Below are 27,976 nucleotides of genomic sequence, written 5' to 3'. Positions count from 1 at the left end.
CACCAGGGCTTTGGGGGTGGTTTCATCTCCCATTCTCAGCATGAGGTGATGGACGATAGAAAACTGGGATGAGGAAATCGTTTAACAGATTAGTAGGGAATGGAGAAGAAAACCAATTTGGAGCTTCTAATTTTAAATGGGTTCATTACAGATGTTATAAAGCAACTCCATATCATATGACACAACTCTGTAGTGTCAGTCATTATTTGCAGGGATCTTAAATATCATTCTCATTTTGAGAGAAGATGGAGTAGGAAGAACACATGGTTCTCCATTTAGGATGTAACCCTATCTGCTAAAGTTCACTGAAATTATATGGATTGATTTTTAAATAGTTTATATTATTATACTAGTATATTTATATTTGCTGGAATTTATTATAGAGAAGTTTTTTTTTAAATAAAGCATTCCCAGCATAATTTTTGGAAATTTCAAATCATATATGAATTCATTTCCATTTCTTAATACCCAGAATTATTGACTACCCATTATTATTAAAAAGTTCCTGGGGTGATAGCCTAGCATGTGTGAGGCCCTGAGTTCTCTCACCACCAACATATACACATGCACGTGTCCAGGAACTGGTGTGTTTGTAGTTTAAATTTCTGCCATCTTGAGCAGCTTCTATATGTTATTCTTAACCTGAATCCATTGTGTCTATAAATTCACCATATTTTAGATCAAAACCTTGATTTGCCACATAGCTGCAGCTTTTCCAAGTCTGAGGTGGTACAGGACTAGGAAGAGAAACTTCCCTTCCCGCTGTGGTTAGAGTAACATCAGAGTAACATTGGGTCTAAAGGGGATTGGGAAGCTCTGCCAGTTAAGGCTGTAGACAGGCTGTTCCTAAGGCAAATGATAATGATTTAAATGCAGATGTGAGTCTATAAACCCTATGTTGTAGGTTAATGATGCTACCTATGAGATTCCAGATTTCTCACCAACCATTAAAGGTGTTCTTTGGGAAAACTGGTTGATGGATAAAGGCGTATTTATTGCTTACGATGATGATAAGGCATACACTTATGTCTTCCACAAGGACACCATACAAGGTACTGAATCGCTTTTTTGTATATTTGTTGATAAACAAATTTCCATTGCAAAGACATTAAAAACCTTTCTTTCTGATGTTTATGCTAAGTATTGTCTTTCGGCATTAAGAAGTCTGCTTTATAATATAGGATCTAAGGTTATTTTGGCTGGTGGCACCAAAGTTCCCTTCTCTCATAAACCTTTGCTGTTATATAATGGTGAGTTGACCTGCCAGACAGAGAGTGGAAAAATAAACAACATCTTCCTCAGCACCCACGGCTTCCTCAACAGTTTCAAAGACAAGGCGCCGAACGAACTAAGACAAATGCTGGCCCAGACTTTAATGCTCAAAAGGTAGGGTTGAAACACTTCTTTTGGAGCTTCTCACTTGCTTTTGTGATTTTTCAAGGTCAAATTCAATTCAGTAAATGTGTATAACACCAATTGCTTATTTCACAAGGCTGTTGTGAGACTCAATAAAATAATGAATAGAAAAATGTATATAAATTCCAAAGGAAGTACCATTATCAGATGTTATAGTTAAAAGTATTTTATTGGGGCTGGGGTTGTGGCTCGGTGGTAGAGCACTCGCCTAGCATGCGTTGAGGCCCTGGGTTCAGTCCTCAGCACCACATAAAAATAAAATAAAGGTAATGTATCCATGACAACTAAAAAACAAAATTTTTTTTAAAAAAGTATATTATAAGAAAAATCCTTCAGAGTAAAAAGGTTTCTAAGCACCTACATAGCCCAGTTGTAAAATTCTAATAAACTGAATTTTTTCAACAATATCTTTGTGTGTGTGTTTTAGATGTTGATGGACATTTACTTTATTCATTTATTTATATGTGGTGCTGAGAATCGAACCCAGTGCCTCACACATGCTAGGCAAGTGCTCTACCACTGAACCACAACTCCATCCCTCGACAATATCTTGACTTTATCATAATGAAGTCTGACTTTGCCTTGCTCCAAGATTTCCTTTTCCTACTTTTTTCTCTTACATCTTAGGGCCACGGGGAATTCTTTGGTGGTTCTGATTCTTCTAACCATCTCTGAGGTGGAATGTTTCTCAGCATCCCCCATGAGCTCCTGTATTCTCTTCTCACTCTGTTTCTCCTGAGTGAATCTTCTCTCCTTCCTAGGCATCAATATGGTCCACATGAGGCTGACTTCAAAGTCTGTCTTCATCTTAAACCTGTTTACAACTGCCTTCCACTCATATGTTCTCGGAAGTCCATGAGCTCCTCAAGCTTGCCTGCCTAAAACTGAGCTTTCATCTTCCCCTGACCCGGGTCCCCGTCCTGATCGACTTGCCCAGGGCACACACAGCACCTCTACCCCGCGATCCTTTTCTCCTCTCATTTTCCTTTGTCTTAATTCAAGCACTGACTCGGAATGATGGGTAATATAAACACTTATCACTGGTCTCTTTCCAGATAGCCTCATGATGATCTGTTCTGTCTTCACACAGTTTTAAAAATATGAATCTGATCTTCTCATGGCCCTGTTTCAAGATCTTTCAGTGGGCCTGGCCGTGTAGCTTTGTGCCTTGTACACACAGAGGTCCCATGTTCAATTCCCAGCACCACATGAGAGAGAAAGAGTCAGGGGGCAGAGAGAGAGAGAGAGAGAGAGAGAGAGAGAGAGAGCGAGGAGAGACACTAAAATGGCAAACTTTTTTTTTTTTTTGATACTGGGTATTAAACCCAGGGGCACTTAACCTCTGAGCCACATCCCCAGACCTTTTTATATTTTATTTTGGAACAGAGTCTTGCTAAGTTGCTTAGGGCCTCTCTAAATTGCCAAAACTGGCTTTGAACTCACAATCCTCCTGCCTTAGCCTCCTGAGCAGCTGGGATTACAGGCATGTGCCACTGGGCCTGGCTAAAAGAAAAAAAAAATTTTTTCATTGACTTCCAGTTGCCTTTAGGAACTCATGAGAGATCCCAGTGTGACATACTCAGCACTGGATGATTTAATACCAGCTTCAACTGCCCCCACTCAGCCCTGTCTCTGCTCCGCAGGTGGCTTGGATTTTTTATTTTTCATGCTTCTTCCTGGAATGCCCTTCCCCTATCTCTGGAGGATAGAACTCCTCATTCTTTAGCCACCAGGAAACCTTCCCTGACTCCCCACCACCTCGCAGTCCCAGTCAGGGTCTTCCAGCATGTTGCCTCAGGGCCTGGATGAAGTGTGGGTCAGAACACGTCACTACTGACCTGTGTGACTTGGGCCAGTCTCCTAAGGTGTCTAAACCTCACTTCTCCATCAATAAATGAGAAATAATCACTTGTAGTGGGTAGAGTGGTCAGGGTAGTCAAATAGAATACTTGCAAACAGCACAAAGGTTCACATACCCAGAGCACCTGGTCACCTCTGTCCACCGTGGTTTGCTCATTTGCCACTTCCCTGTCTCTTCTGCCTTCCCCAGTGATCACTGCCCTGAGGACAGAGACTGTGTGTTTGACCTTGTATCTTGGTTCTATGCACAGAAGTGCTCAGTAAGCGTGTGTTGGATAGAAAAATGGACAGGTGAGCAGGTGGATGGCTGAGCAGCTGGGCGCCTGTGAGGTTTTCACTGAGGCAGAGGTTCTGTGAAGTTTAATTGGCATTTATGTTCATATTTTAAGCTGGTGGTCAGCAAACTTTTTCTGCTATGGACCAAATGGTATTTCAGGCTTAAGGGCCATAGGGTCTCAGCCAGAGCTGCTCCAGGTGACTCTTGGAGCACAGGATTATCCAGAGACAATCCATACAGGAGCAGACTGCCGAGCAGCCATGTTTCCCTCATACTTCACTACCAAAAACTAAGAGTGGATTGGATTTATCCTTTTGGCCAGTTTGCCGACCCATTTTAAACTTATAATTCATAGGACTTTATTAGACTTAAGTATGAACAAAAATAATTTTCACCTATGTGTGAAATAAAAATACAAAAAAAGAATTAATTGAGTTAATTGGGCAGAAGAGCTGCTTACAAAGAGTAGATGCAAATTAATGAAAAAAAATTCAAGGGAAAATGTTTATTGTTCAAAAAAGAAAGTTTATATATTTTCTCATTAACAAGTGACGATTATGAGTTTAAAAATGTTTTGCAAAATTTATTTAGGACATGATAATAGATTATATGTAGTCTGAAAATCGCAAATAGGTGGCAACAGAGCTCTCCAGTGAAGTGTATGTCCTCCAATACCAGGTTTTCTGATGCTTGGGAAGTATGCAAGATTCTGAATGACCATGCTGCCTGGAACGAGTTGGCCAAAGCTTGCCTGCATCACATGGAAGTGGAGTTTGCAATCCGTGTTTACCGGGCAATTGGAAATGTTGGCATAGTGATGTCCCTAGAAGAAATAAAGGTATACAGCATTTTATGAGAATTATCAGATTAAGATTTAAATGCTATCTCTTCAAATAATTTAATTTCTTCAGTTAATCTTACCTAACTCAGAAACAGGCACTTAAAATATTTCCACTTCCTACTGAGCAAAAGTCTTTTTAAAAATGGAGTTAAACCTTTGTATTTCTTCTCAAAACTGCTTTTCTTTGCAGGGAATAGAGGACTACAATCTTTTGGCAGGACATCTTGCTATGTTTATGAATGATTTCAACCTGGCTCAGGACCTGTACCTTGCATCCAGCTGTCCTGTGGCTGCCCTAGAGGTATGGCTGCAAATAAGGAGGGAAAGAATGTGCAGAGTGCCTTCCCCCACCTAAAATGTTAACACTTCAGCTGGAAGAATCCCCGAGTAGCCGGGCACAGTGATACATGCCTGTATTCTCAACAACTCGGGAGGCTGAGGCAGGAGTATCATAAATTGGAGGTCAACCTCAAGCAACTTAGCAAGGCCCTAAGCAACTTAGTGAGACTCTGTCTCAAAAAAAAAAAAAAAAAAAAGGACTGGGGATGTGACTAAGAGGTAAAGCACCTGTGGTTTCAATCCCCAGTTTAAAAAAAAAAAAAATCCTAAAGTACCATTAACTTGAAAATACTTTCATTCTTCACTTGAGAGCAGCATAAAAGGCATAATGTTGCAACATTACTAAATAATTTAAAGTCTAAATGTTCAAAGAAAACAGATTGTGTTACTTACAAATGCATTTGCAAAGAAAAATAGCTGCCATGTATTGAGGGCTCATATGTGCCAGGCACTTTGCTAAGCCCTTGACATTTATTAGCTCATTTAACTCTCACAAAATCTTGTAAGATGGTACTATTATTTCCTCTATTTTCCACATGGGAAAACTAAGGCACATTTATCTTTTTTCTATTTATGAAATTCTCTTATGTATTGAGAGTTATAGGAGAGGGACTAGAACAGAATGAAGGACCACATTCAAGGGCAGCGTAGAAGAAGACATGGCAATTAGAAAAGTGATTGAGAGCCCAGACTCGAGAGTTGGACACTTCGGGGCTCAAATTTCAGTTCTGTGTGACCTTGGATGAATTATTCAACCTTCTCAGCCCCGAGATCCCTCTTCTTTTTTAAAAATCATTTTAATATGTATATATTAAATTATATATAAATTTTAATATATATTAATATATATATATTTTTTTAGTTGGCAATGGACCTTTATTTTATTTATTTATTTGTTTGCAGTGCTGAGATTCGAACCTAGTGCTGTGCATGTGCTAGGCAAGTGCTCTACCCTCTACACTGAGCCACAACCCCAGCCCTCCCTCTTCTTTAGAGTTACAATAACAATATCTAGCCCACATGGGACTTGCAAATTTTTTCAAAGGGAATTAGACCTTTTAGCATAGTGACTGATCAGTAGACACAAAATAGTAGTTATTGTAATTATTAATGTTCTTCCAACCCAAACCAGCATTTCTATAAAAGGGATTGTTTTGAAAATATATTTGTTACTAATTTCACAACTTTTCTTTTTCATATTGTTCTACAGCAGATTTTCATTTTCTTTTCTGCGATGCTGGGATCAAACCCAGGGCCTCCTGCTGCTTGGCAGGCGCTTTACCACTGAGCCACATCCCCAGCCCTAAATTTTCTTTGCATTTTATGTTTATGTTTCATTTTCATTTTTACAGTGAATTTTAATTTTTGTTTTCGTTGTAAGTAAACTAAATTCATTTTAGGAAAAGAAAAACTAGATTATTTTACCATATTATTTGAGATAATAGGCGACACCCTGAGAAAGTCTCACAACTTGGATGGGTACTCACCAAAGCGGACTATGACTACAAAAAGTAAAGGCAATGACATCATCTTGGCTCTTCTGCATTTACCTGGTCCTGTGCCCCTCGCTTTGGAAAGGATTTGAGGGATGGCTTCCAAATGAGGGGTGGTTGCAGTTTGCTAGTCTTTAACCTCACTTGGAGTGTAAGTTAGCCAGGCAGAGAGGGCAGGGGCAGAGCCCTACTGCTGGCTCTGTTGTGAACTAGCTGTGTAGCCTTGTGCAAAATCTAGCCCCTCTCTGTCTCAGTATCTGGATCTCTAAAATGACAAGTTCATTACAAAAGGGTAGAATGAAAAGTAAAATCAGCCAATGCCCTAGACCAGTGTCTAGCAAAGAATAACACTTGGAAAATATTAGTTATTCTTAATTCTTTACAAAGTGTAAATAGGGTGAGGAACAAACTTAAAAGATTCTATAATGTTTAGTGTTTATTTGGAATTGCATAATGGACCACAGGAAGGACAGACGCTGGTAAAAGATCACAGGGAACAGGAAGAAGGAAACTTTATATTTTACTTATGTTTTCTATGTTTCTTATGTTCGTGTTGCCATGTAGCTTCAAAATGTCTGAGAGAATAACATTAATTCCTATAGTAAAGTGTTTCCCAACTTTTTTGTTATTGTCCCTCAAATGTGAAAAATGAAATTTAATTGATCACATTAATTTTTACTGGAACATTATGATTATACATAATAGTGGGTTTCATTATGCCATACTCAAACACATATATAGCATGATTTGATCAGTCTCATTCCTCAGTACCTTCCCTTTCCATCCCCTCCTCTCTCCCCTGATCCACATACTTTACTGATCTTCCTTCTATTATCATTTTTCAACTAGTGCATTATAATTATATATATTGATTATATTAATTTTAATTTACCCCTACTGAGAAAAGTTGAATACTAAGGAATAAGATTTCATTAGGGAATGGGGTTGTGGCTCAGTGGTAGAGCACTTGCCTGGCATGTGTAAGGCACTGGACTCGATCCTCAGCACCACATAAAAATAAACAAAATAAAAGTATCCATCTACAACTAAAAAAAAAATTTTTTTTTTAGAAGATTTCGTTAGGTAGGATTGGGTTTGGGGAGGGCCACAAACCACTGTAATAGCTAAATTTAGGGCTCTGTCACACCACTGAGAATGCAGGATTTAGTAGTTATCCTTGTAAATGCCAAGTTATACTGTTTAACAAAATTTTTTTTGTAATTAATTTTATTAAAACTGACACTATATGGTGACTTTGCAAAATAGTGTGCTCTTTTGAAATTAAGGTCTCTTCCTAACAGATGAGAAGGGATTTACAGCATTGGGATAGTGCTCTACAACTGGCAAAACGTTTGGCCCCAGACCAAATACCATTTATATCCAAAGAATATGCTATTCAGCTTGAATTCACGTAAGTCCTCCTTGTTACATTTTTTCTCTGTGTGTGTGTGTGTGTTGATACCAGGGATTAAACCCAGGGGCACTTAACCACATCCCCAGCCCTTTATTTTGTATTTTGAGACAGTGTCTCACTAAATTGCTTAGGGCCTCACTAAATTGCTGAGGCTGGCTTTGAACTTGCAATCTTCCTCCCTGAGCCTCCCAAGCCATCGGAATTTCAGGCATGCGCCATAATACCTGGCCATCATTATGTTTTCATGGGTAGCTAATTGCTACATATTTTCCATTTTAAACTGCATTTAATTATAAATACCTTGATTTAATAACTTTTTAAGAGAGAAAAAAATGATGTTTACTATACATTCAAAAAGCATTTTATCTAGCTGGGAACGGTGGTACACACCTGTAATCCTTGTGACTCCAGAGGCTGAAGCAGGAGGATCGCGAGTTCAAAGATAGCCTCAGCAATTTAGCGAGGCCCTAGCAACTTAGCAAGACCATGTCTCAAAATTTCAGAGCTGGGAATGTGGATCAGTGGTTAAGTACTCTGGGTTCAATCCCTGGTACAAATAAAAAAAGGTTTATCTGACTAATGATATCCTATCTGTACATTTATCCAATTTGATTTTCAACATCAAAATCTAAGTTTGGGTCTAAGCATTTTCCACATTTAGAGTGATACGCTTTCATAACCTGTGTGCATGACCCTGATCTCTTTTAACACTTTGAGGATTTGCAATGTAATTTCAAGGCAGAATGAAAAATACTGAAGTTTAGTCTATATCTTAGTCCATTTGTGCAGCTATAACAGAATACCTGAGACTGAGTAACTTATGAAGAACAGGAATTTATTTTTCACAGGTCTGGAGGCTGGGAAGTCCAAGATCAAAGGGAGTTCTCCCTCTGTCTTTGTAAAAATGTTCTGATGACTTAATCACCTCTTGAAGTCCCTGTCTCCCAGTACGATCACATTGGCAATTAAGTTTCAACATATGTATGCCATAGCAATCTGCATCTTCCATCAACTTAAAATCATAGATTTTTCTTTTCTAAATTGAATTGCGTATGGATGAAAAATAGTGTTGAAAGTCAAGACCGAAGCTTTTCAGAGTGATGCTCAGTGCTTGAATAGTAGTCCTTTATGGTGCATAAGTAGGCTTTGCAAATCTCTCCTACCTTAGGAAATTCCATAATCTATGCTGAAAAGTTTAGAATTTTCTTATACTCTTAATTGCTAGCCCATCTTATTTGCCATTAGTTTTGTTTGTCTGTTTGTTTGTTTGGTACTGGGGATTGAATCCAGGGGTGCTTTACCACTGAACTACATCCTCAGTTCTTTTTGTTCTGAGACATGGTCTCACTAAATTCCTGAAGCTGTTCACAAATTTAGGAAATTACTGCCTCAGCCTCCCGAGTTGTTGGGATTATAGGTGTGTGCCACCACGCCGTTGTCATAGTCTTAATCAACAGTCAATACATTTTTATTTCAGTGCTATATACACTGACATTCAGCTGTGGTTACTTCTACCAATGCAAATAGCTGCAAAGACTATAAATGAATAATTTATTTGCAAATATAAATTCACACAGTTCACATGTGTATGTGTGTATGCAATGACAACATCACAACTGTGTAATTTCTCTTGACATTTATGGTAAGATACATTCAAATTCCAAAAACATTAGAATGTAGAAAAATACTAGTCTTTGATGAACAAATAAAATATGGTTTTAACATTTGACTATTAAAAAACATTTTTATATAGTTGCACTTTGTTTTCATACAGATGTTTGAGAATGTTGACATACAAATTTTGGTTGTGGAAATTATTTAATCAAAAAGTACTCATTTCTGTTCAGGATACCTAATTTAAAATTTTCTGTTTTACAGTAAAAAAACTTCGTGGAGGTGTTATTTCTTCATAGTCAGTCTTGTTTAAATTTGCCATGTTTCTGTCCCTTAAGTTATTCCAAGGGCTGTGGGGGGGCCGGTGTAGCTCAGTGGTAGAGTCTATGCTTCAGCATGTATAAGGCCCTGGGTTTAATCCCCAGCACCACCACCCGTTAAAAAATCCATGTACCAAATGGACATATTAGAATCTTAGAATATAACACAAGAGACAAGGCCCTAGTACCTTGGCCCTCCATCTCCATCCTGAGAGTATATCTTAGAGTATAAAACTTCTGTGCTGAAAAGAAAAAAATGATCCAACATTTCCTGTCAGAGAACAAACAGAAGGCTTCCAGAAGCCCTCAGGGAAATTGATGCTTTTGGAGCAAATCCAAATTTTCAGATGTTCTTGGTGGTGGTAGTGGCAGTTACTTTAATCCTCACTGCTTGACAATTGAGAGCCACCAATTCTCAAAACTTTTACTGCTTTTTATACGCAGACCATTTGACTCTGGTCTTGTATATTCCAGCCCCCAACCATCAGAAGAGTTTCTCTTGTGGTAATAGTGACTTGCCACCTGGCATGGTGGTACATGCCTATAATCCCAGTGACTAAGACAGGAGAAGCCCAGAGGCTAAGGCTGAAGATAGCAAGTTTAAGGATAGCCTCAGCAATTTAGCAAGGCTCTAAGAACTTAGCAAGACCCTGTCTCAAAATAAAACAAACAAACAAACAAAAAGGGCTAAGGATGTGGCTCAGTGGTTAAGTGATCCTGGGTTCAATCCCCAGTATCAAAAAAAAAAAAAAAAAATCATGACTTGCCTAAGTGTGCCCTACCATCATGGGGTATCAACTACTGATTTTGATATCCACAGCCCAAGGCCTGCACTTAGTTCACAGTCTGTTTCATTGTGTATCCAAGACAGAGATTAGGTCAGAGCATGGCCAAATCTATCAAGTCTGGAAGAGATTTAGCTCTCCAGTGTGAGATTAGACTAATGAGCTAGATCCATGTGAGAATTCCATAATAAAATAATAAAGCAAGTGAACTAATATAACATAAAAATGAAATTAGAGTTCCAGAATCTCAATTTAGCATCTCCTAATTGAGCAGGCTCCCAAAAAGGAGTTATCATTTCTCTTGTCAGGAGACATCCCTGGGTGGGTTCATACAGTTGGACGCAAATTAGAAATTTCTACCTAAGAATATTGCTTATTGCGAAGCCCTGGGCTGACAATAGAAAGTTCTCAATCAGCAAAACAACTTAACTTCCCAACAGCAGTTGAGGGAACAGTGAGGCCTAGAGAGGTTGAACAACTTACCTAAACTGATGAAGTGGAACTAAGATAGATCCCAATGTCATTTTCAGAGCTGATTTTAGTAAAGGAGTTAGTTTCTCAAAGGAAGATGGATGTCACCAAAAAGGTCTTAAACAAATCATTGTCCTAAATAATGAAAATTGAGATAATAAATACAGCTTCTAGATTTGCAGATCTATGTTAGTGTTCATCATGGGAACAGAGCCTGTTATTAATTATTGATATGGTTAGGATCTTAAATGTCCCCAAAGGCCATGTAGTAAAAGGCTTAGTCACCAGCCTATAGTGCTATTAAGAGTTGGCAGAACTTTCAGGAGGTGAGGCCTAGTGAAAGGCCACTGGAGCATGCCCCTAAAGGGGATATTGGGGCCCCAAGGTCCTCTTCACTTGCTTCCTGGCTGCCATGAAGTGAGAGGCTTTGCTCCACTGCACATTCCCTGCCATGATGCTCTGCCTCGCCACAGGCCCAAAGCAAAGGGTCCAAGTGACCATGGACTGCTCTGATGTGAGCCAAAATAAACTTCCTCAAGGTTCTTTTTCTCAGATATTTTGTCACAGTGAAGGAAAACTGACTAAAACAATTATATCATGTATGATATGTTTTATTGGAGTAAGATCCAGGGTCCTCAATTCTGTAATATCAGGGTATTCTTCCATTTCTGTCTTTAAGAAACTAATGGTAACCATATTCTCGCTATACATATTTTTATAAATATTGGGTCTTTGGAAGAAAACATTAGTTTTTATGGTCCATGATTTGGAAATAATTAACCCAAGGTAGTTCATTAGGCCTACCAAATGCCTAGCATATCACATGGTAAGTACCTTACAGTGCAGTGTGATCCATTTTAATATTTTTGAAGTGACAAAATAATGATGGACTGCACTCTGAAATAATGCTTGCATCTATGTTGTTTATTACATCTTTTGTGAACTTAAGCAACTCAGAGATTATCTTTTAAGTTTTACACATATAAATAAAATACATAAATATGAATTAAATTCACTCTGATTTTTCTTTCAGGGGTGATTATGTAAATGCTTTGGCTCATTATGAAAAAGGAATAACAGGTGATAATAAGGTATTCTTAAATAAAGATCTTTATCCTGTTCTTATTTGCATTGTACTTATTCAATATCTAGTAGGTGATCCTGTTTTTCAGTTCATTCACAAATTTGCAAAAACATAGTTGAATTATTTTAAACACTTTTTAAACTCTTAAAAATTAAAGATGGCAATATTTTACCCATCTGAAAATAAATGTTTTCATTACATCCTAAATATGAGCTTCTAATTAAGACTGGAAGTTAAAAATTGGCCTGTAACTTTCCAATGCATAGGCCAATATAATTCAGTAAGAAAATGAATGAAAAAATTATGGTACATCCAAACAATGGAACATTAGAAGAGTATAACAGATTTATATGTTTTAACGTGGAAAGTCTCTGAGCAGACAAATGCTTTGCACAGAGCAGATACCAACTCAAGAAGCTCAATTTTGCAATAAAATGGGTCTTTTTAAGTTAGTTGGTGTTCTAAAGATTGAGAATCTTTTTTTTTCTGTTTATATCTAAGTTATTACAAAAGGAATGCAAGTTCATCATATTCAATTTTTTAAAATCACCCAAGGATATTAATGTGAAAAATGAGAGTCCAATATTCACTCCTCCATCTGTATAACCACCATGTTAATGATTTCATATGCTGACATCCAGAATCTTATGAAGCACACAAATATGTATGTCATATGGGATATTTGCTAAACATAAAATCACTTTTTCCGTTTCATTGAGCAAAGAGTAACTGGGTGTCCATTCTCTGCAAAGTAGCATTTTTGCTTGTTCCTGGCCTTTCCAATATATGAGTTTGTTTATTCTTTAAGAGAGCCTATGTTCCATTGCTTGGGTGTACCATAATATTTTCATCTACTCCATACTAAATAGGGTTTTCTTTCCCTGTTTTCAAAAATACTACAAACACTGCAATGAATATCCCACCCGGTACATATTTTTTAGCTACCAAAAATGGTATTTCTTTTTTTTTTTTAATGAAGGATATATTCTTGCAAGTAAAATTTCTAGGCCATAAAATGTTCTTTTAATTTTTGATATTGCTAAATTGCTCTCCAAAAGAAATTATAGTAATTCACAAACATATTGTTCATGTATGAGAGTGTCCATTTCCCCATATTCTCAACATTAATGAACCATTTACTCAATTTAACAAGCATATATATATATATATGCATATATATATATATATAAATTTTTATTTTATATGTATTTGACTGAGTGAAGTTGAGCATGTTTTTATTTGTTTATTAACCAGTTGTATTTTTTACTAATTGCCTGATCTTATCCTTTGCTAATTTATCTCTTGGGTTTTTTATATTTTCTTTGACTACTTCTGCTTTACATCATTCTTTATGTGCTCTATCAAGTACATTAACCACTAGCCACATGTAGCTGTTGAATTAATTATTTAATCTAAATAAAATTGAAAATTCAGTTCCTCTTTCATACTAGCCACATTTCACATGCCCAGGAGCCACTATTGGCTACCATGTTGAACAGGGCAGACACAGACTTCTAGCATCACAGAAAGTTCTACTATACATGCTGCTTTAGATAAAATAGGATCTGACTTGTTAGTCTTTGCCTCATCGTTGCAGGAGCATGATGAAGTGTGCCTGGCCGGGGTGGCCCAGATGTCCATAAGAATGGGAGACATACGCAGAGGGGTTAACCAAGCCCTCAAGCACCCCAGCAGGGTTCTTAAAAGAGACTGTGGAACCATATTGGAGAATATGAAGGTATTCTTTTCTCTGCACAAATGTCACGTGGTTCTTACACATAACAAATTTAGTATCTTAATGATCCTGTATTATTTTAGCAATTTTCAGAAGCAGCCCAACTGTATGAAAAAGGCCTGTACTATGACAAAGCAGCCTCTGTTTACATCCGCTGTAAGAACTGGTAAGGGCTGGTGATTTTTGATTTCCAAGCAGGTTTGGAAATTAATGTGTTGGGATTTCCCCACTTTTTTCCTTGCCAGTCTTCCTACCTGTCCACTCTGTTAATCCAACTGCGCCTGCCATCTTGTTTTTACTACTTAGATAAGTTCACATGAATAGTCTTTTCCTAAGAACAACACTTTCTGCTAATTTGATATGAGGATATCCCTAATTAGAAAAATTACTAGGAAAAAACAAACAAAACCCAAGAGAGTTAATGAACTAACCTTTATCTTCCCACCTAGGGAACTATCAGGAGGAAAAGCAATTAAGTTTACTTTTACCTATTGCAGCCAAGATTTTTGAAAAGTTCTGGATATTTTGGTTTTGTTTTTCACACCAACTATTAAACCCAGGGGCAGGGGTGTTCTACCACTGCATTATACCCCAACCCTTTTTATAAACCCAAGCTGGCCTTGAACTTTGCGAGCCTCCTGTCACAGCCTTCCAATTGACTGGTATTACAGGTATATGCCACTATGCCCAGCAGATAGTTGTTTTTTGAATCCTAAAAACTAGCATTTGTTTATATCCAGCTACTTGAGGAGGGAACACAGTACTGATATCATTCCTTGTGTCTACCTATCTAGGGCAAAAGTTGGCGAGCTTCTGCCTCATGTTTCCTCTCCTAAGATTCACTTGCAGTATGCCAAAGCTAAAGAAGCAGATGGAAGGTATGTATAATTTCTTAAATTTATACAACCCTAAAGAAGTAAGTTTGATAAGTTAATCATTAACATTTACAATGCTCTAAAAAAGATGGAAAATATCCTTTATATATAACCTTTGCTGGTCCAAAATGACAGTCTTCAACGTCTTCCTGTATCTCATACCTCATACCTTCCTTTATGTATTCAGATATAGACTATGCTATCTTTTTATTTGAGGGTTAAATGGAGGAAGTTGAAATTTGACCTAATGAGGCATAAAAATGGAACTAAGTGGTCATTTTATTAAGGAGGATAACTTAAGAGATAGAAGGAAATAAAAGTAAAGAACCATGAATTCCACACACATGGCTGCACTGTTTAAACCATAAAACAGTATGAAAAGATAGAAGTGAATAATTAATATTAAGTATGCCAAGATCTTCTCCAGCTTTAACATAGTGTAAGAAACTCAAAAACACTAATATTAGAAAAGAGGCTCAAGACAAGAAGGCAAGTCTCAGAGGAATAAATACAACTATGAAATTGCATTTGTGTAAACTTGAAGAATTTTCATCTCATGAATAGTAACAAAAGCATGCCACCATATTTGGAAAATGTATTTTAAACTAATGATGAAAACACATTTATTTTATATGAGTGATGAAAGTATAATTTTCACTTTGGAAGAATCTATTAAGAGACTTTTAAATGTTAGTGATACCCCTCACTTATAGAAAAGTAACCTTAGGAACTAGAGATAACTAATAGTCTTGTTGAAATGGAAAGAACCAGAGAATTAGTCCAAGCCAAAAAGAAGTCCTGAGCGCCATCTAGAGGTCAACACAAAGACTTTATATCTTTGTTAAGCATATGTAACTGAAAAATTCAGTTTTCTGTTTTATAAATAATCCTATATTGCTGTTATAATATTCCAACTCAAAAAGGAAAAACCAATAACATATAAAGAAATTCTATAACTTTGATTCCATTGAGAAAATAGAATTCAATGTTGGCCTTTTACTCTTAGTTTATCAACCCCTTAAAAAGAACATATTTTAGTAGGAGAATTCCTGCTATATTTTTTCTGATGAAAGAAAAGGAAGTTCAAGAAAAACAAGCAACTACTGTCAACACATTGGAAAGTGACCTGAACATTTACTGACATTTCCCTCCTAAACTGGCAGCGTTGGGAAAGTTAATCTCAACTAACTATTTCTTACAGATACAAAGAAGCTGTCCTGGCTTATGAGAATGCAAAGCAGTGGAACAGTGTGATCCGCATCTATCTGGATCACCTCAACAATCCTGAGAAGGCCGTCAGCATCGTCAGAGAGACCCAGTCTCTGGACGGGGCCAAGATGGTAGCCAGGTAGCTCAGTACATTAACATTTTTGGACTTCCAAAAACTAACTTTAAAAGAAGGGTCCCGCCTCCCCTCATCAAATGCATAAATTCAAAAAGGAATGTTTATTCTTTTTGATTTTTTAAAATCAGGTCTAGGTATTTAAATCCAAAGGCTGTTTGTTGTGGTCAGCATATGAGCGTTTGATTGTCTAGAGTAAGCATATACTATAGGACTACAGTTTATGTAATAAATTTCTATTTTTAAGTAGAAAATAGATTGAAAAAGATTTTATTTTGTAACTCACAGATTTATTTTATATGAGAGTCAAGCTAATTAAAGTACTTTATTTTAGGTTTTTTCTACAACTTGGTGACTATGGGTCTGCCATCCAGTTTCTTGTCATGTCCAAATGTAACAATGAAGCTTTTACCCTGGCTCAGCAACACAACAAAATGGAAATCTATGCAGACATTATTGGTAAATATCATTGTTTCCCTACATTCTCTAAAGGAGTCTTGAAATCTAGCAAGATTCCTACAACTTAAAGGTGAGGTGGTATTATAAAAAGGACTATTTTAAAAAATGAAGGTTTTTGCACCGTTCAACAAAGACCATATTTCCCACATCTTGCTATTTATCAACTAGTAGAGGTAAATTTGATTTCGCTATGAAATGATAAGAAATGCAGGATAATTTTAGAAATGTAAGTATTTTCATAAATTTAAAAAATTGAGTTACAAATTAAGAATATATGATTATTGCCAGGTGTGGTGGTGCACTCCTGAAATCCCAGAGGCTCAGGAGGCTGAGACAGGAGGATCACAAGTTCAAAGCCAGCCTCAGCAACTTAGTGAGGCCCTAAGCAACTCAGTGAGACCCTGTCTCAAAATAAAAGATAAAAAAAAAAGGGATGGGGATGTAGCGCCCTGGTGAAGCATCCCTGGGTTCAGTCCCTGGGATGTGATTACACAAGTTGGGCGCTGAAGGCCTGTAGTCCCAACTACTCAGGAGACTGAAGCAGAAGGACTATAAGTTCAAGGCCAGCCTCACCAACTTGGTGAAACCCTGTTTTAAAAAAGAAAGAAAGAAAAAAATATATATGAATGTATATATGATTATTTTTATGAAGAGTGATATTTTCTTGCCATGCTTTCCATTGTTCCTAGACACTACTGAAATAACTTTTAGATCCTAGTTTCATGAGCCACATATAATTTATTTGTTGTCTTGCTTTAGCCTTTTTTCATTGTGGTAAAAATATACCTAATACAAAATTTCCATTTAAAACTGTCCAGTTCTGGGACCAGGGATGTGACTCACTGGTAGAGCACTTGCCTTGTGCACACTGAGCACACATGTGCATTACCGCTGACCAAGCTGCAGTACCTCAACCTGAAATCTTCTCTCTCCACACCCTGTCCCTGTCTCCTTCACTCTTGTATGTGTGAGGCCTCGGGTTCAATTCCCAGCATTAAGTACATCCACATTGCAGTGCAATTGTCAACACCACCCACTTGCAGAACTTCTTCATCAGCCCACTCTAAAACTCTGTACCCATGTACTCTCTCCCCGTTCCCCTCCTGGCAAGCACTTTCTGTTTTCTGTCTTTATGAATTTGACTATTCATGGTACCTCATATAGGTGGATCAGAAAATATTTGCTCTTTTGTGTTATTTTCTTTTTTTAAAATTCACAAAATGACCCTAGGAATTGATAAGACTCATGAGAAAATTTCTGTCTCCATCTCCAAGAGAACATTTGTTGGGAAGTCATTAAAATAATCGGAGAAAATAAAGTGCTAAAGAGAAAAAAAGAAGTAGAGATAAAAGCAACTTTAGAACTGCCAGTGTTCAACTTGACAGATGTTTGTCCTAACTTACAAATCACCATTGCACTAAATCATCTAAGTTTTCACAGACAGATAGATAGATAAGTATCGTCTCATGGGGTACAGTGTCAAGTTACGCCTTTCTCTTCTAAACTCCATATCTGCCTTGGGCTGGACTTGTAGAGCTGTTGTTGAACTTGATCCCACTGAGCCGCCAGGGGAAATGTATAAAATGAGTTGGAACCACAGGGGATGTGGAGCTCATCCTTGTTTGTGCTTAATATACTTAAAAGCCCTAAACCAAAAGAAAACAGTAAGAGAAGAATATTAATGGCTGTAACTACCACCTACTGGCCATTTTGAATACCCACTTCCCTGCTGTCTGGCACACACAGAGACTTGCTCAAACCAGGCAGTGCCAGGAAAGGGAGGTGGGTCTCATCTGTGTTGGGTTGACTTGGACTCTGTTCTGAATCTTTTTTTTTTTTTTTTTTTTTTTTGCGGTGCTGGGGATTGAACCCAGGGCCTTGTGCTTGCGAGGCAGGCACTCTACCAACTGAGCTATATCCCCAGCCCTCTGTTCTGAATCTTTAGGCAGATTGAGGTTGTGGTCATAGTGGTCCTGGTACCTGTCGTTTAGGAAATGGGATTGCAAGACTCTAAGAATGACAAAAGATCAAAGGCTAATAATGAATCATAACCTGGATTCTTATAAAAGCTTCATTTTCTCTCCCAAGTCCTGTTTAGAGTGAAACAAAGATGGAACAGAGTTAATATCCAGGGTGATGTTGATGAATGTCTTAGGATGAAAACAGATACTAATAATAACATGGATGCTGGCTATTAAAAGTTTTTAGTCTGCAATTTTAACATCAGTCTTCTTAGATCTTTTTTTTTTTTTTAGGTTGGCAATAAAAGGTAAACAGGTTCTGCTCAGGTATTTTACTCAATCAACTTATGTTTTAGGTTCCGAAGACACGACTAACGAAGACTACCAAAGCATCGCCTTATACTTTGAAGGAGAAAAGAGACATTTTCAGGCTGGAAAATTCTTCTTGCTATGTGGCCAATATTCACGAGTTAGTATTTGCCAAGAACACATTCCTGGACTCCACAGGAATGATTATGGGAAATAGTTAAAATGCCAGTATGTTTCCAAACACCCAGATTTGGAATCTGTCCTCCTTTTCCTTTGTCCTTGACCCTGGGGATTGTACCCTTTACCATGAACTGAGCTGCAACTACAGCCACTCAACCTTGAAATCGTCTTTCTCCACACCCTGTCACTGCCTTCCTAAAATCTCTCACATCTGTCCCTTTCATGCTAACTGCATCAGCCCAGAGCCCAGATGTCCTTGCTTCTGATGATCCTGAGTTTCCTGTTTCCCTGTTTTTAGTTTCTCTGCCTGAAACTCCATCCTTCATTTCGTTCCCCTAAATAGGCCTTGCTTTGCCTAAGGCCTGGGGGACAGGTTCAAACAAGAGGCGTGCTAAGTTCAGCTGTGGGTGAAGCTGGGTGCTGACTGGGTCAGGCTGGCTGGCACGTACCTTGTCGGAAGGGGACAGCTGCTGCCCACCTCCAGCACGTGAGTGCCATTCAGGAGTCTGAGTCCAGTCGTGCCAGATCATATGATTTTCAAGAGAAACGGAAGTCTGGGTCTCCCAGTTTTAAAATATGGGTTCAAATATTTGCATAATACTTCACAGGCCAAAGAAAACACGTGTGCATGAATTTAGCCTACAGGCCACCAATTTACTGTTTCTGCCCTGTTAGAAAAAGGCCCAACTCTTCAGCTGGCACTCAAAAGGAATTTCCAGAATTCGACCAGCCAGCCTGAGCCTCCCAGTCTGGTTCCAGCTGTTTCCATGGAAGCATCACACTAGATTCTCACAGCTAGCCCTTTACAACCCTGCTCACCGTGGCTCCTCTTCACCACCCACCCAGACCCGTTCATCCTGTGGGCCTTTCCCCTGGTTTGTCCCCATCCGTAACCATCTTTGCTTCCTCAGAGCATCTATGTACCAAATGGCTATACCTGGTCTTTTCAACTTCTTAATTTTATTATGGGTTTGATGTTCAGGAATTAGGCAATTATGACTTAAAATAATTGGTTCCTTTTATTACCACATCTCACAGATCTTCCCGGTTAGATTGTATCTAACATAAGAAGGCCATACACACCAGGAGGGCCTTCCTGGTATTCGCAGGATCTAGCATAGCCCTGCATACAAAGTTATAGGTTATCAGTAAATATTTGTTGAAAGAATGAATGCAAGTCACTAATTCTTCCTACTAGAAGAGGGTATAGTTTGCATTTGCATTTCATCAGAAATCAGAATTAGATTTTTCAGAGGGTTAACTGGATCCTTCCATTTCTTTTAAACTTGACCCAGCCTTTGAAGTTTAAATGTAAGACCCAGCAGGCCCCTCGTTGAGATGAAGATTTTCTCACAAACTATAATTATTTTGTGTGTGGAAATTTTGTTTTTCCTGCTGTGAGCTCAGTCTAAAAATGTTTAGTTGCTGTACGTTTCTCATTTTAGGCCCTGAAACACTTTCTGAAATGCCCAAGCTCAGAAGATAATGTGGCAATAGAAATGGCAATTGAAACTGTAAGTAAACTCTACCATGAAACCTTCAAGAATGCCAGTGTTTTTAAAAAAAAAAAAAAAAACTTTTTGAAGAATTTCCAAATATATACAGAAGTAGACCAAACAGTATAGCAAACTCCCACACTTGACAGCTGCCCCCACACAGACGATATTATTTTATTCATGCCCCGCCCTCTTTCCTTGGATTATTTTAAAGCAAATCTCCATTATCATATCACTTCCATTCTGGATACAAATCTTTGTCTAAAAAATAAGAACCTGGGCTGGACAGGTAGCTCAGTGGTAGAGTGCTTGCCTAGCATGTGTGAGGCCCTGAATTTGATCCCCAGCACCACAAAAGATAAAGAAAGAACCTGTGGGTTTTCTTTAGCTGTAACTTGCATACAGTGAAGTTGACAGAGCCTAAGTATGCAACTTGATCAATATTTTAATACATGCATACCTGTGTAACCCTCACAGATCTTCCAGTTCTACAAAAGGCTCCCTCATGTCACCTCCCAGTCAGCACCCCCACCCAGGCTAGCAATCCTGACTCCTGCTCTTAGAGAGTAGTTTTACCTGTCGGTGAACTTCATACAAATGGAACCAGCACGTGTACCCTTTTCCGTCCAGTTTCTTTGAGTCAGTGTTATGTAGGGGAATGTGTCTCTTATTGCAGGTAGCAATGGGCCATTCTAATTCACTGCTGTGTAATATTCTACCATATGACTATGTCACAATATATTTATTCCTTATACTGTTAATGGGCATTTGGGTTATCTCTAGCTTGAGCTTATTATGAATAAAGCTGCTGCTGCCTTCAGTGGTTCATACCTTATGGTGAACATAAGCACTCAGTTTTATTAGATATACATCCAAGAGAACTAAAAGTTTATAGGGTATACATGTTTTTAGCCATAGTAGATACTGCCAGGCATTTATTTTTTCAAGGTGGTTGTTCTAGTCTACATCCTAGTAAGATGTTTAGTCACTCCTCATCTTTACCAACATTTATTGGTCTATTTCAGTTTAGCTCTCCTGATAGATGTGTAATGATATCTCATTCTGGCTTTCATTCATTTTTCTAATAACTGATGATTGATGATATCGAACACCTTCTCATGTTTATTGCCCATTTGAATATTCTCTCTTGTGAAGTGCTCTTCTGTCTTTTTTCCAATTTTGAATTATACCAATTTATCCTTACTGATTTGCAGGATTTTATTACATATCCTACATATCAGTCTTTTCATCATACACACACACACACACACACACAAAGAGTAAAACTCTCAAGATGTGGCTTATTTTAATTCTCTAGTGGTGTCTTGATGAACAGAAATTCTTGTTTTGATAAAGTCTAATTTGGCAATCTTTTGTAGTTAATGCTTGTTAGTTCAATTTAAGAAAACTTTGCCCACTCTTTGGTCATGAAGATATCTTCCTTATGTTTTAATGTACAAGTTTGATCATTTTAGCTTTCTCATTTAGGTCTATGCCTATCAAATTAATTTTGTGTATGGCATGAGGTAGGGGGGTCAGAAAACTTTCTTTTGCATATGATTATCCAGTTGACCTAGTACCACACTTATCAAAATGCCATCCTTTCCCCACTGAATTTCCACACAGTGTTTGTCATAGATGAAATGACCAACATGTATAAATCTGGTTTCTGTCTTTTTTTTTTTTTTTTTTAAATATATGGTGCTGGGCATTGAACCCAAGGCCTCATGCATGCAAGGCAAACACTTTACCAATTGAGCTATATCCCCAGCCCAAATCTGTTTTGTGATTCATAAGTCTCTTCCATTATTTTAGTTATCTGTCTTTTTACCACTACCACACTATCTTACTTATTATGTGTAGTGTATATTATAATCTACTTTAAATTTCTGTGGATTTGCCTATTCTAGACATTTCATATAAATGGAATCATACATGCAAAATGTGATCCTTGGTGTAATCTTTCATTTAGCATAATATTTTAAGGTTCATCCATGTTGTAGTATGTATCAGGACTCCATACCTTCTTATGGCTTAATGACATTCGATGGTATGACTGTACCACATTTTGTTTATGTTTATCAGTTGGAGATTTGGATTGCTTCCACTTTTGTGCTATTACAAATAATACTGATGTCACATTTGTGTGCAATTTTTTTGTGTGGACGTGTGTTTTCTTTTGGATGTACTACATAGAAGTGGAATTACTAGGCCATATGCAAACTGTTTAACATTTTGATGAACTGCACAGCTGTTTCCCAAAGCAGCTGCACCACTTTATATTCCCACTAGCACTGTATTGGGATCCCAATTTCTCCAACAATGATTTCTTGATAATGTCAAATACCCAGTTAGGGCTCAAATTTCCTAACTCTCACATAAATGCTTTTTTACAGTCGGTTAGTTCACATCTGTCTCCAGCAAGGTCCATGTGTTATGTTTGGTTTATATGTACCCTAATCCTCTTTTAATCTCCTTCCCCCTCCCTTCTTTTGCTCTATCTCCTACCCCTACCTCCTAGCCCCTGCCATCCAGTTGTTAAGAAAATGGGAAATTTTTCCTGAGGAATTTCTGACATTTAGATTTAGATGGTGTATCCTTGTGGTATAATTTTCCTGTATATCCTACTAAGTAGTAGTTAAATTTAGATACTTGATCAGACATAGATCTGACATATTTTGAAAAATGACTTCTTAGATGGTACGTGTACTTTCTATTTCATTGTATCAGTAGGCTCATGTCTTAAGTCTGGTTGGGTTGCTGTAGACTGAGAGCTTAAACAACAGAAATTCATTCCTCATAGTTCTAGAACCTGGGGAGTCCAAGATCGAGGTGCCTGTGATTTCATTCCTGTGTGAGGGCTCTCCTCCTGACTCGTGGACGCCCACCTTCGCACTGTATCCTCACATGGCTTTCCTCCACTTATTTACACAAAGGGAAAAGAGATGTCTCTCCCTTCCTCTTCTTTTAAAGTCACTAATATCATCATGTCTTCCAGTGTAACACATTGTTTTCCTGATCGATACCACTCACATGAGTGGATTCACTCTGACCTTTATGGAGATGATTTCTAAGAGATCTGTAAGCGACGGTCTTCGCCAGAACCCCATCCAAGTTTCCAGCTGCCTACCCTCTTCTGGGATCTGTGGCTACTCCATTACACAAAGCCGCCTGCAGAGGTGTCCTCAGGGAGCCACTGCAAGGGCAGGCACTCAGTACAATGATGTTGTGCAAGCTGAATATCCTTTATCCAACATGTTTGGAATAAGACTCTGATTTCAGAGTCTTTTGGATTTGGGAATATTTGCAGAGACTAATTAGCATACCAAAATCTGAAATGTTCCAAAATCCAAAACTCTATGAGTATCATGTTGTCCCTCAAAGTTTCAGAGTTCAGATTTTTTGATTAGAGAGCTCAACCTGTATAAGGCCCAGCTCTTGTGCTCAAGATAAGATACTTTTTGCAAGATATTGCAGTCACTGATCCTAAGGTTTTTTATTGAAACTTAAGAAGCATAATCTCTGTACAAAAGAAACAGCAGTTGAGAAAAGTTACAGTTTCTAAGGATAGATGTTTATTTTTTATTTTTTATTTGTTCTATTTTACATGACAGCAGAATGCATTTTGACAAATGGAGCACAACTTTTCATTTATCTGTCATAGACAATGTAGGGTCACACCATTTGTGCAATCATACATGTATGTAGGGTAATGATGTCTGTCTTGTTCCACCATCTTTCACCCCCTTCCTCCCTCCCCTCCCCTCATTACCCTCTGCGAAATCCAAAGTTCCTCCATTCTTCCCTTACCCCCAACCCCTGCTATGCATCAGCGTCCACTTATCAGAGAAAATATTTGGCCTCTGGTTTTTTGGGATTGGCTTATCTCGATTAACACGATATTCTCCAAATTCTAAAGATAGATTTTTTACTGAAGACTATAAACAAATGAAAAAAGACCCTGAGTCCATATTGTGTTTCAGGCACTTTACTATAGATACTTTCATGTACTCTTTCATTCCACATCCACAGTGAAAGTTTGTCTTTTTCCCCTCTTGTAGGTTTAAGATGCTGACTTTCTGAGGTTTTTTTTTGTTTTTTTTTTCCTTACAAAACAGGTTGGCCAGGCCAAAGATGAATTGCTGACCAATCAGCTGATAGACCACCTGATGGGGGAGAGTGATGGCCTGCCCAAGGTAGGTGGACTCTGCTTTGGGGGTGCTCATGTCTTCCTCATGGTTCTACTTGACTCCGTCCAGCTTTCACCTATCATGCTTTTTTGCAACATGGGCTTGAAAATTTGACTCTGAAATTAGCTGCAGATCATCTAGACAGACCCTGAGTGTTTTAGGATATTACATATATTCACTCTTTAAAGTTAGCATTCTACCTGTGAAATTGCTGCATCCCTCCAGAAAACAGTCCCCACTACCCATGACTTCTCTCAAATTTATAGTTTTGTTTAGCTAGGAATTATGAAACAATCATTGTCACTGACCACTGGTCCCTAAAAATCAGTGTGCTTTGCTCATAGTTCAAAAAAATTATGGACATTAACAAAAATCATATTGAGCATAAAAATAACCCACTTGAAAGTAGAAATTAATCGCAAAGGTTGTCTTTTCAAAATACATGACTGCCTGAAGGTTTCTGCAGAAACTGGTCTTCTCCCAGGACCGTCTAGCAAGCTTTTCAGAATGCCAGGAAGCAGATCTTCCTCTTCACTTTCATGTTCAAGGAATGCTGCTCATGGAAGAACGCAAGTCAGATACAAAGAGAAATACACACTTTCACAGCTGGAGAGGATGGTAGATGCCTGAGTCTATTTCCTTTATTTTGCAGATGAAGCCACTGAGACCCAGAGAGGCTAAATTGACTTGCCAAAGGACTCAGGTCCTGGACCCAATTCATACCACCTCCCACTGTGTCCACTTATTCCAATAAGAGTACTGGCCTAACGTGTGAGGTATGGGTTCAAATCCCAGCTGGAAAGCAGCATCACATACATGGTGAAATGCTCTCAGGCACAGGCCTATAATCCCAGCAGCTCGGGAGGCTGAGGCAGGAGGATCACAAGTTCAAAGCCAGCCTCAGCAACTTAGTGAGGCCCGAAGCAACTTAGTGAGACCCTGTCTTAAAATAAAAAATAAAAAACAGTCTGGGGGTATGGCTCAGTGGTTAAGTGCCCCTGGGTGCAATCCCTGATACCAAAAAAATTTTAAAAATTAAAGAAAGGAAAAAGAAAGAAAAGAAAAGAAAGTCTCAAATGAGGCTGGGAGTAAAGTGGTCAAAGACCAAAGAAAATGTTACAGAACAGAGAATTTATATAGACTTTTAAATTTTTTTTTTAATCTTGGAAAACTGGTATATTGTGTAAGAATGCATTTTTGCCCTAAGTACATGAAAGATCCTCTGTGAAGTAGGGTTGGGCACACAGACTCGGAATCCAGACCATGGTGGTCCAGACCCGTCTCTTCCTCCCTCCTGTTGTGTCAGTATCTCATCTGTGAAATTAGAATAATAATCATTTCTCCTGGAGGATTTAACAGAGTTATGATTCCTTAAGTACTTAGAGTGCTAGTGGGCACATATGAAACTCTGAACAAATTCCTTTACTGGGTTTTTAAGAACAACATCAATTCTCAGTTACTGGCAGATGAATGTGATTCTAACTAAAGTGCAGAATTACAGGTGTTCTTCCTCTTAGCTGATGGAGAAAGTGATGTTTCTTTAATGGTTTCTATGACAGGATGCCAAGTACCTGTTCCGCTTATACATGGCTCTAAAGCAATACCGAGAAGCTGCCCGGACCGCCATCATAATCGCCAGAGAAGAGCAGTCTGCTGGTAAGTCCCTACACATACATTTCTGTTTGGGCTTTTGTGGTGCTGGGATTTGAACCCAGGCCTCACACGTTAGGCCAATACTCTCACACTGAGCCACATCTCCTGCCCCAGGTCCCTAACATTTCTTTTTCTACCCAAATAGACGGTACAATCAAGCCCTAACCCTTTTTCTGGCAGAAAAAAGTTGCCAGATTCTAATCTGGGCTTGTTTTGAACCCAAAAGATTAAGGAAATAGCCATTTCTAGGTTTCAGAGAAAAAATGATTAACCATCGCAGAGGGACATGGAGTAACTGGACTGAGCCTTCCTCTGTGGGGCACTGTTTGCAGCCGTCCTTTGCCACCTTACAGTCCTGACTCTGGACTACTCCTCTGACCTTCCCAGCCCACAACCCTTCCTACAAACAGCATTACATGGCCTTGACCATGTAAGAGATACCAGATGGTGGAAGATATTTGTGCTGTATTCTGGTGGACCTGGCTCTTTGTAATCTGCAGGACTACTTATGGAAATTCCAGAATGTTCTATGGTTCCCTTATATGCTTCGTAAATAGTTATTGAATAAATCAGAATTCTTCACTAGTTTTTGCAAGGTGGTTCTCTTAGATACTCATCAATATGGAACACAACTCTAGGAAATATGTAATTAACTAGCACATTACTTTATTCATCTGATGTTGACCTAGCACCTACTATCTGTCAGATGTGTGCTAGGAGCTCAGGATGTAGGACCAGGCCACAGTTCTGCCCTCAAGGGTGCACAATTTGATGGAAGACAAAAAGTAAATTCAGAGTTGTTATTCAGGGTGACAAGTGCTAGACTAGAAAGAGAAATGTGATAAAAAAAGACTCAAGGAGAGGGGGGCCAGGGCATCCCAAAGGCTGGGGTGGTGACAGTTGCCAACAAGAGCTCCAGCTGAGTTTGAAAGGAGACAGTAGATGAGAAGGGGGGTGGGCTGGAGAGGGACAGCCAGGCTATCACATCTGCAGGCTGCAGCAGCAGGAAAAGGCTATGACAGGGTGGGGGCAGTTTTATGCAAGGGTGTGACCGGGAGGTGCTAGGCTTCTGGTGAGGCGTGAGGTTTGGAAAGGCTGTGACATCTGAATGAAGCTCAGGAGGAATGCTGGTGAGTCACTATGGCTGAGGAAGTTGAGGAGCACTCACAACAGGCATGGTGGGCACGAGGGAGGGAGGTGGAATTTGAAGGACTCGCATCTCAATGACCTAGTAGACTTTGGGGTCAGGTGATTGTGCTGAGGAAGAGTGAAACATCTGGAAGGGCAGCACCATCTTTTTCCAAAGAGACTGGCTGGATGTTAGTACTATGAAATAGGAAAAATTGCTCAGTGACTGTATGGAAGAAATGATTAAAATATTACTAAAAACAAAATCAGCGATTTCACTTATAGAATGAGGGCCCATAAAAGTCCTCAGATTTTATCCTTTGAAGTAATGTCATTTTTCCACTTTTTTCCAAGGAAACTATCGGAATGCACATGATGTTCTCTTCAGTATGTATGCAGAACTTAAATCCCAGAAGATCAAAATTCCCTCTGAGATGGCCACCAACCTCATGATCCTGCACAGTTATATACTGGTGAAGGTGAGGCCCTTGGAATGATAGAGTAATGCCACAACACACTGCCTCGTGTGCAGAGAGAAAGAACGTAGCTATTGCATAGCAGTGCAAAACAATGAGGGGCTTACTGAGGAGACTGGTAGAAACGGTTTGCTAAAGTTGCAGGGGTCACATGGTACCAAAGCCCAAGCGGCAGGGAGGGGAGAAAGGATCAGGCTTTGCCATGTGCGCCTCTCTATATTGTTTTAATTTGGAAGTATATAGATATATTAGCTGTGC

General features: G+C 38.6%; 1 protein-coding gene across 1 annotated transcript in view; it reads left to right on the top strand.

Moving 5' to 3' along the window:
• The window catches only part of Wdr19 (WD repeat domain 19), a 76,124-nt gene that overhangs the window by 33,883 nt on the left and 14,265 nt on the right, over positions 1-27,976 (top strand). Inside the window, 16 exon segments of the mRNA XM_047566150.1 lie at positions 905-1,052; positions 1,182-1,386; positions 4,232-4,391; positions 4,585-4,695; positions 7,528-7,637; positions 11,864-11,921; positions 13,512-13,652; positions 13,733-13,815; positions 14,444-14,527; positions 15,726-15,872; positions 16,201-16,325; positions 18,643-18,755; positions 20,221-20,289; positions 24,390-24,467; positions 26,021-26,117; positions 27,597-27,721. Coding sequence (XP_047422106.1) covers positions 905-1,052; positions 1,182-1,386; positions 4,232-4,391; positions 4,585-4,695; positions 7,528-7,637; positions 11,864-11,921; positions 13,512-13,652; positions 13,733-13,815; positions 14,444-14,527; positions 15,726-15,872; positions 16,201-16,325; positions 18,643-18,755; positions 20,221-20,289; positions 24,390-24,467; positions 26,021-26,117; positions 27,597-27,721 — 1,854 coding nt within the window.

Source organism: Sciurus carolinensis, chromosome 10, assembly GCF_902686445.1.
Source record: "Sciurus carolinensis chromosome 10, mSciCar1.2, whole genome shotgun sequence".
In the NCBI taxonomy this organism is placed as follows: Eukaryota; Metazoa; Chordata; class Mammalia; order Rodentia; family Sciuridae; genus Sciurus; species Sciurus carolinensis.
This window is presented reverse-complemented; position numbering and strand designations above follow the sequence as displayed.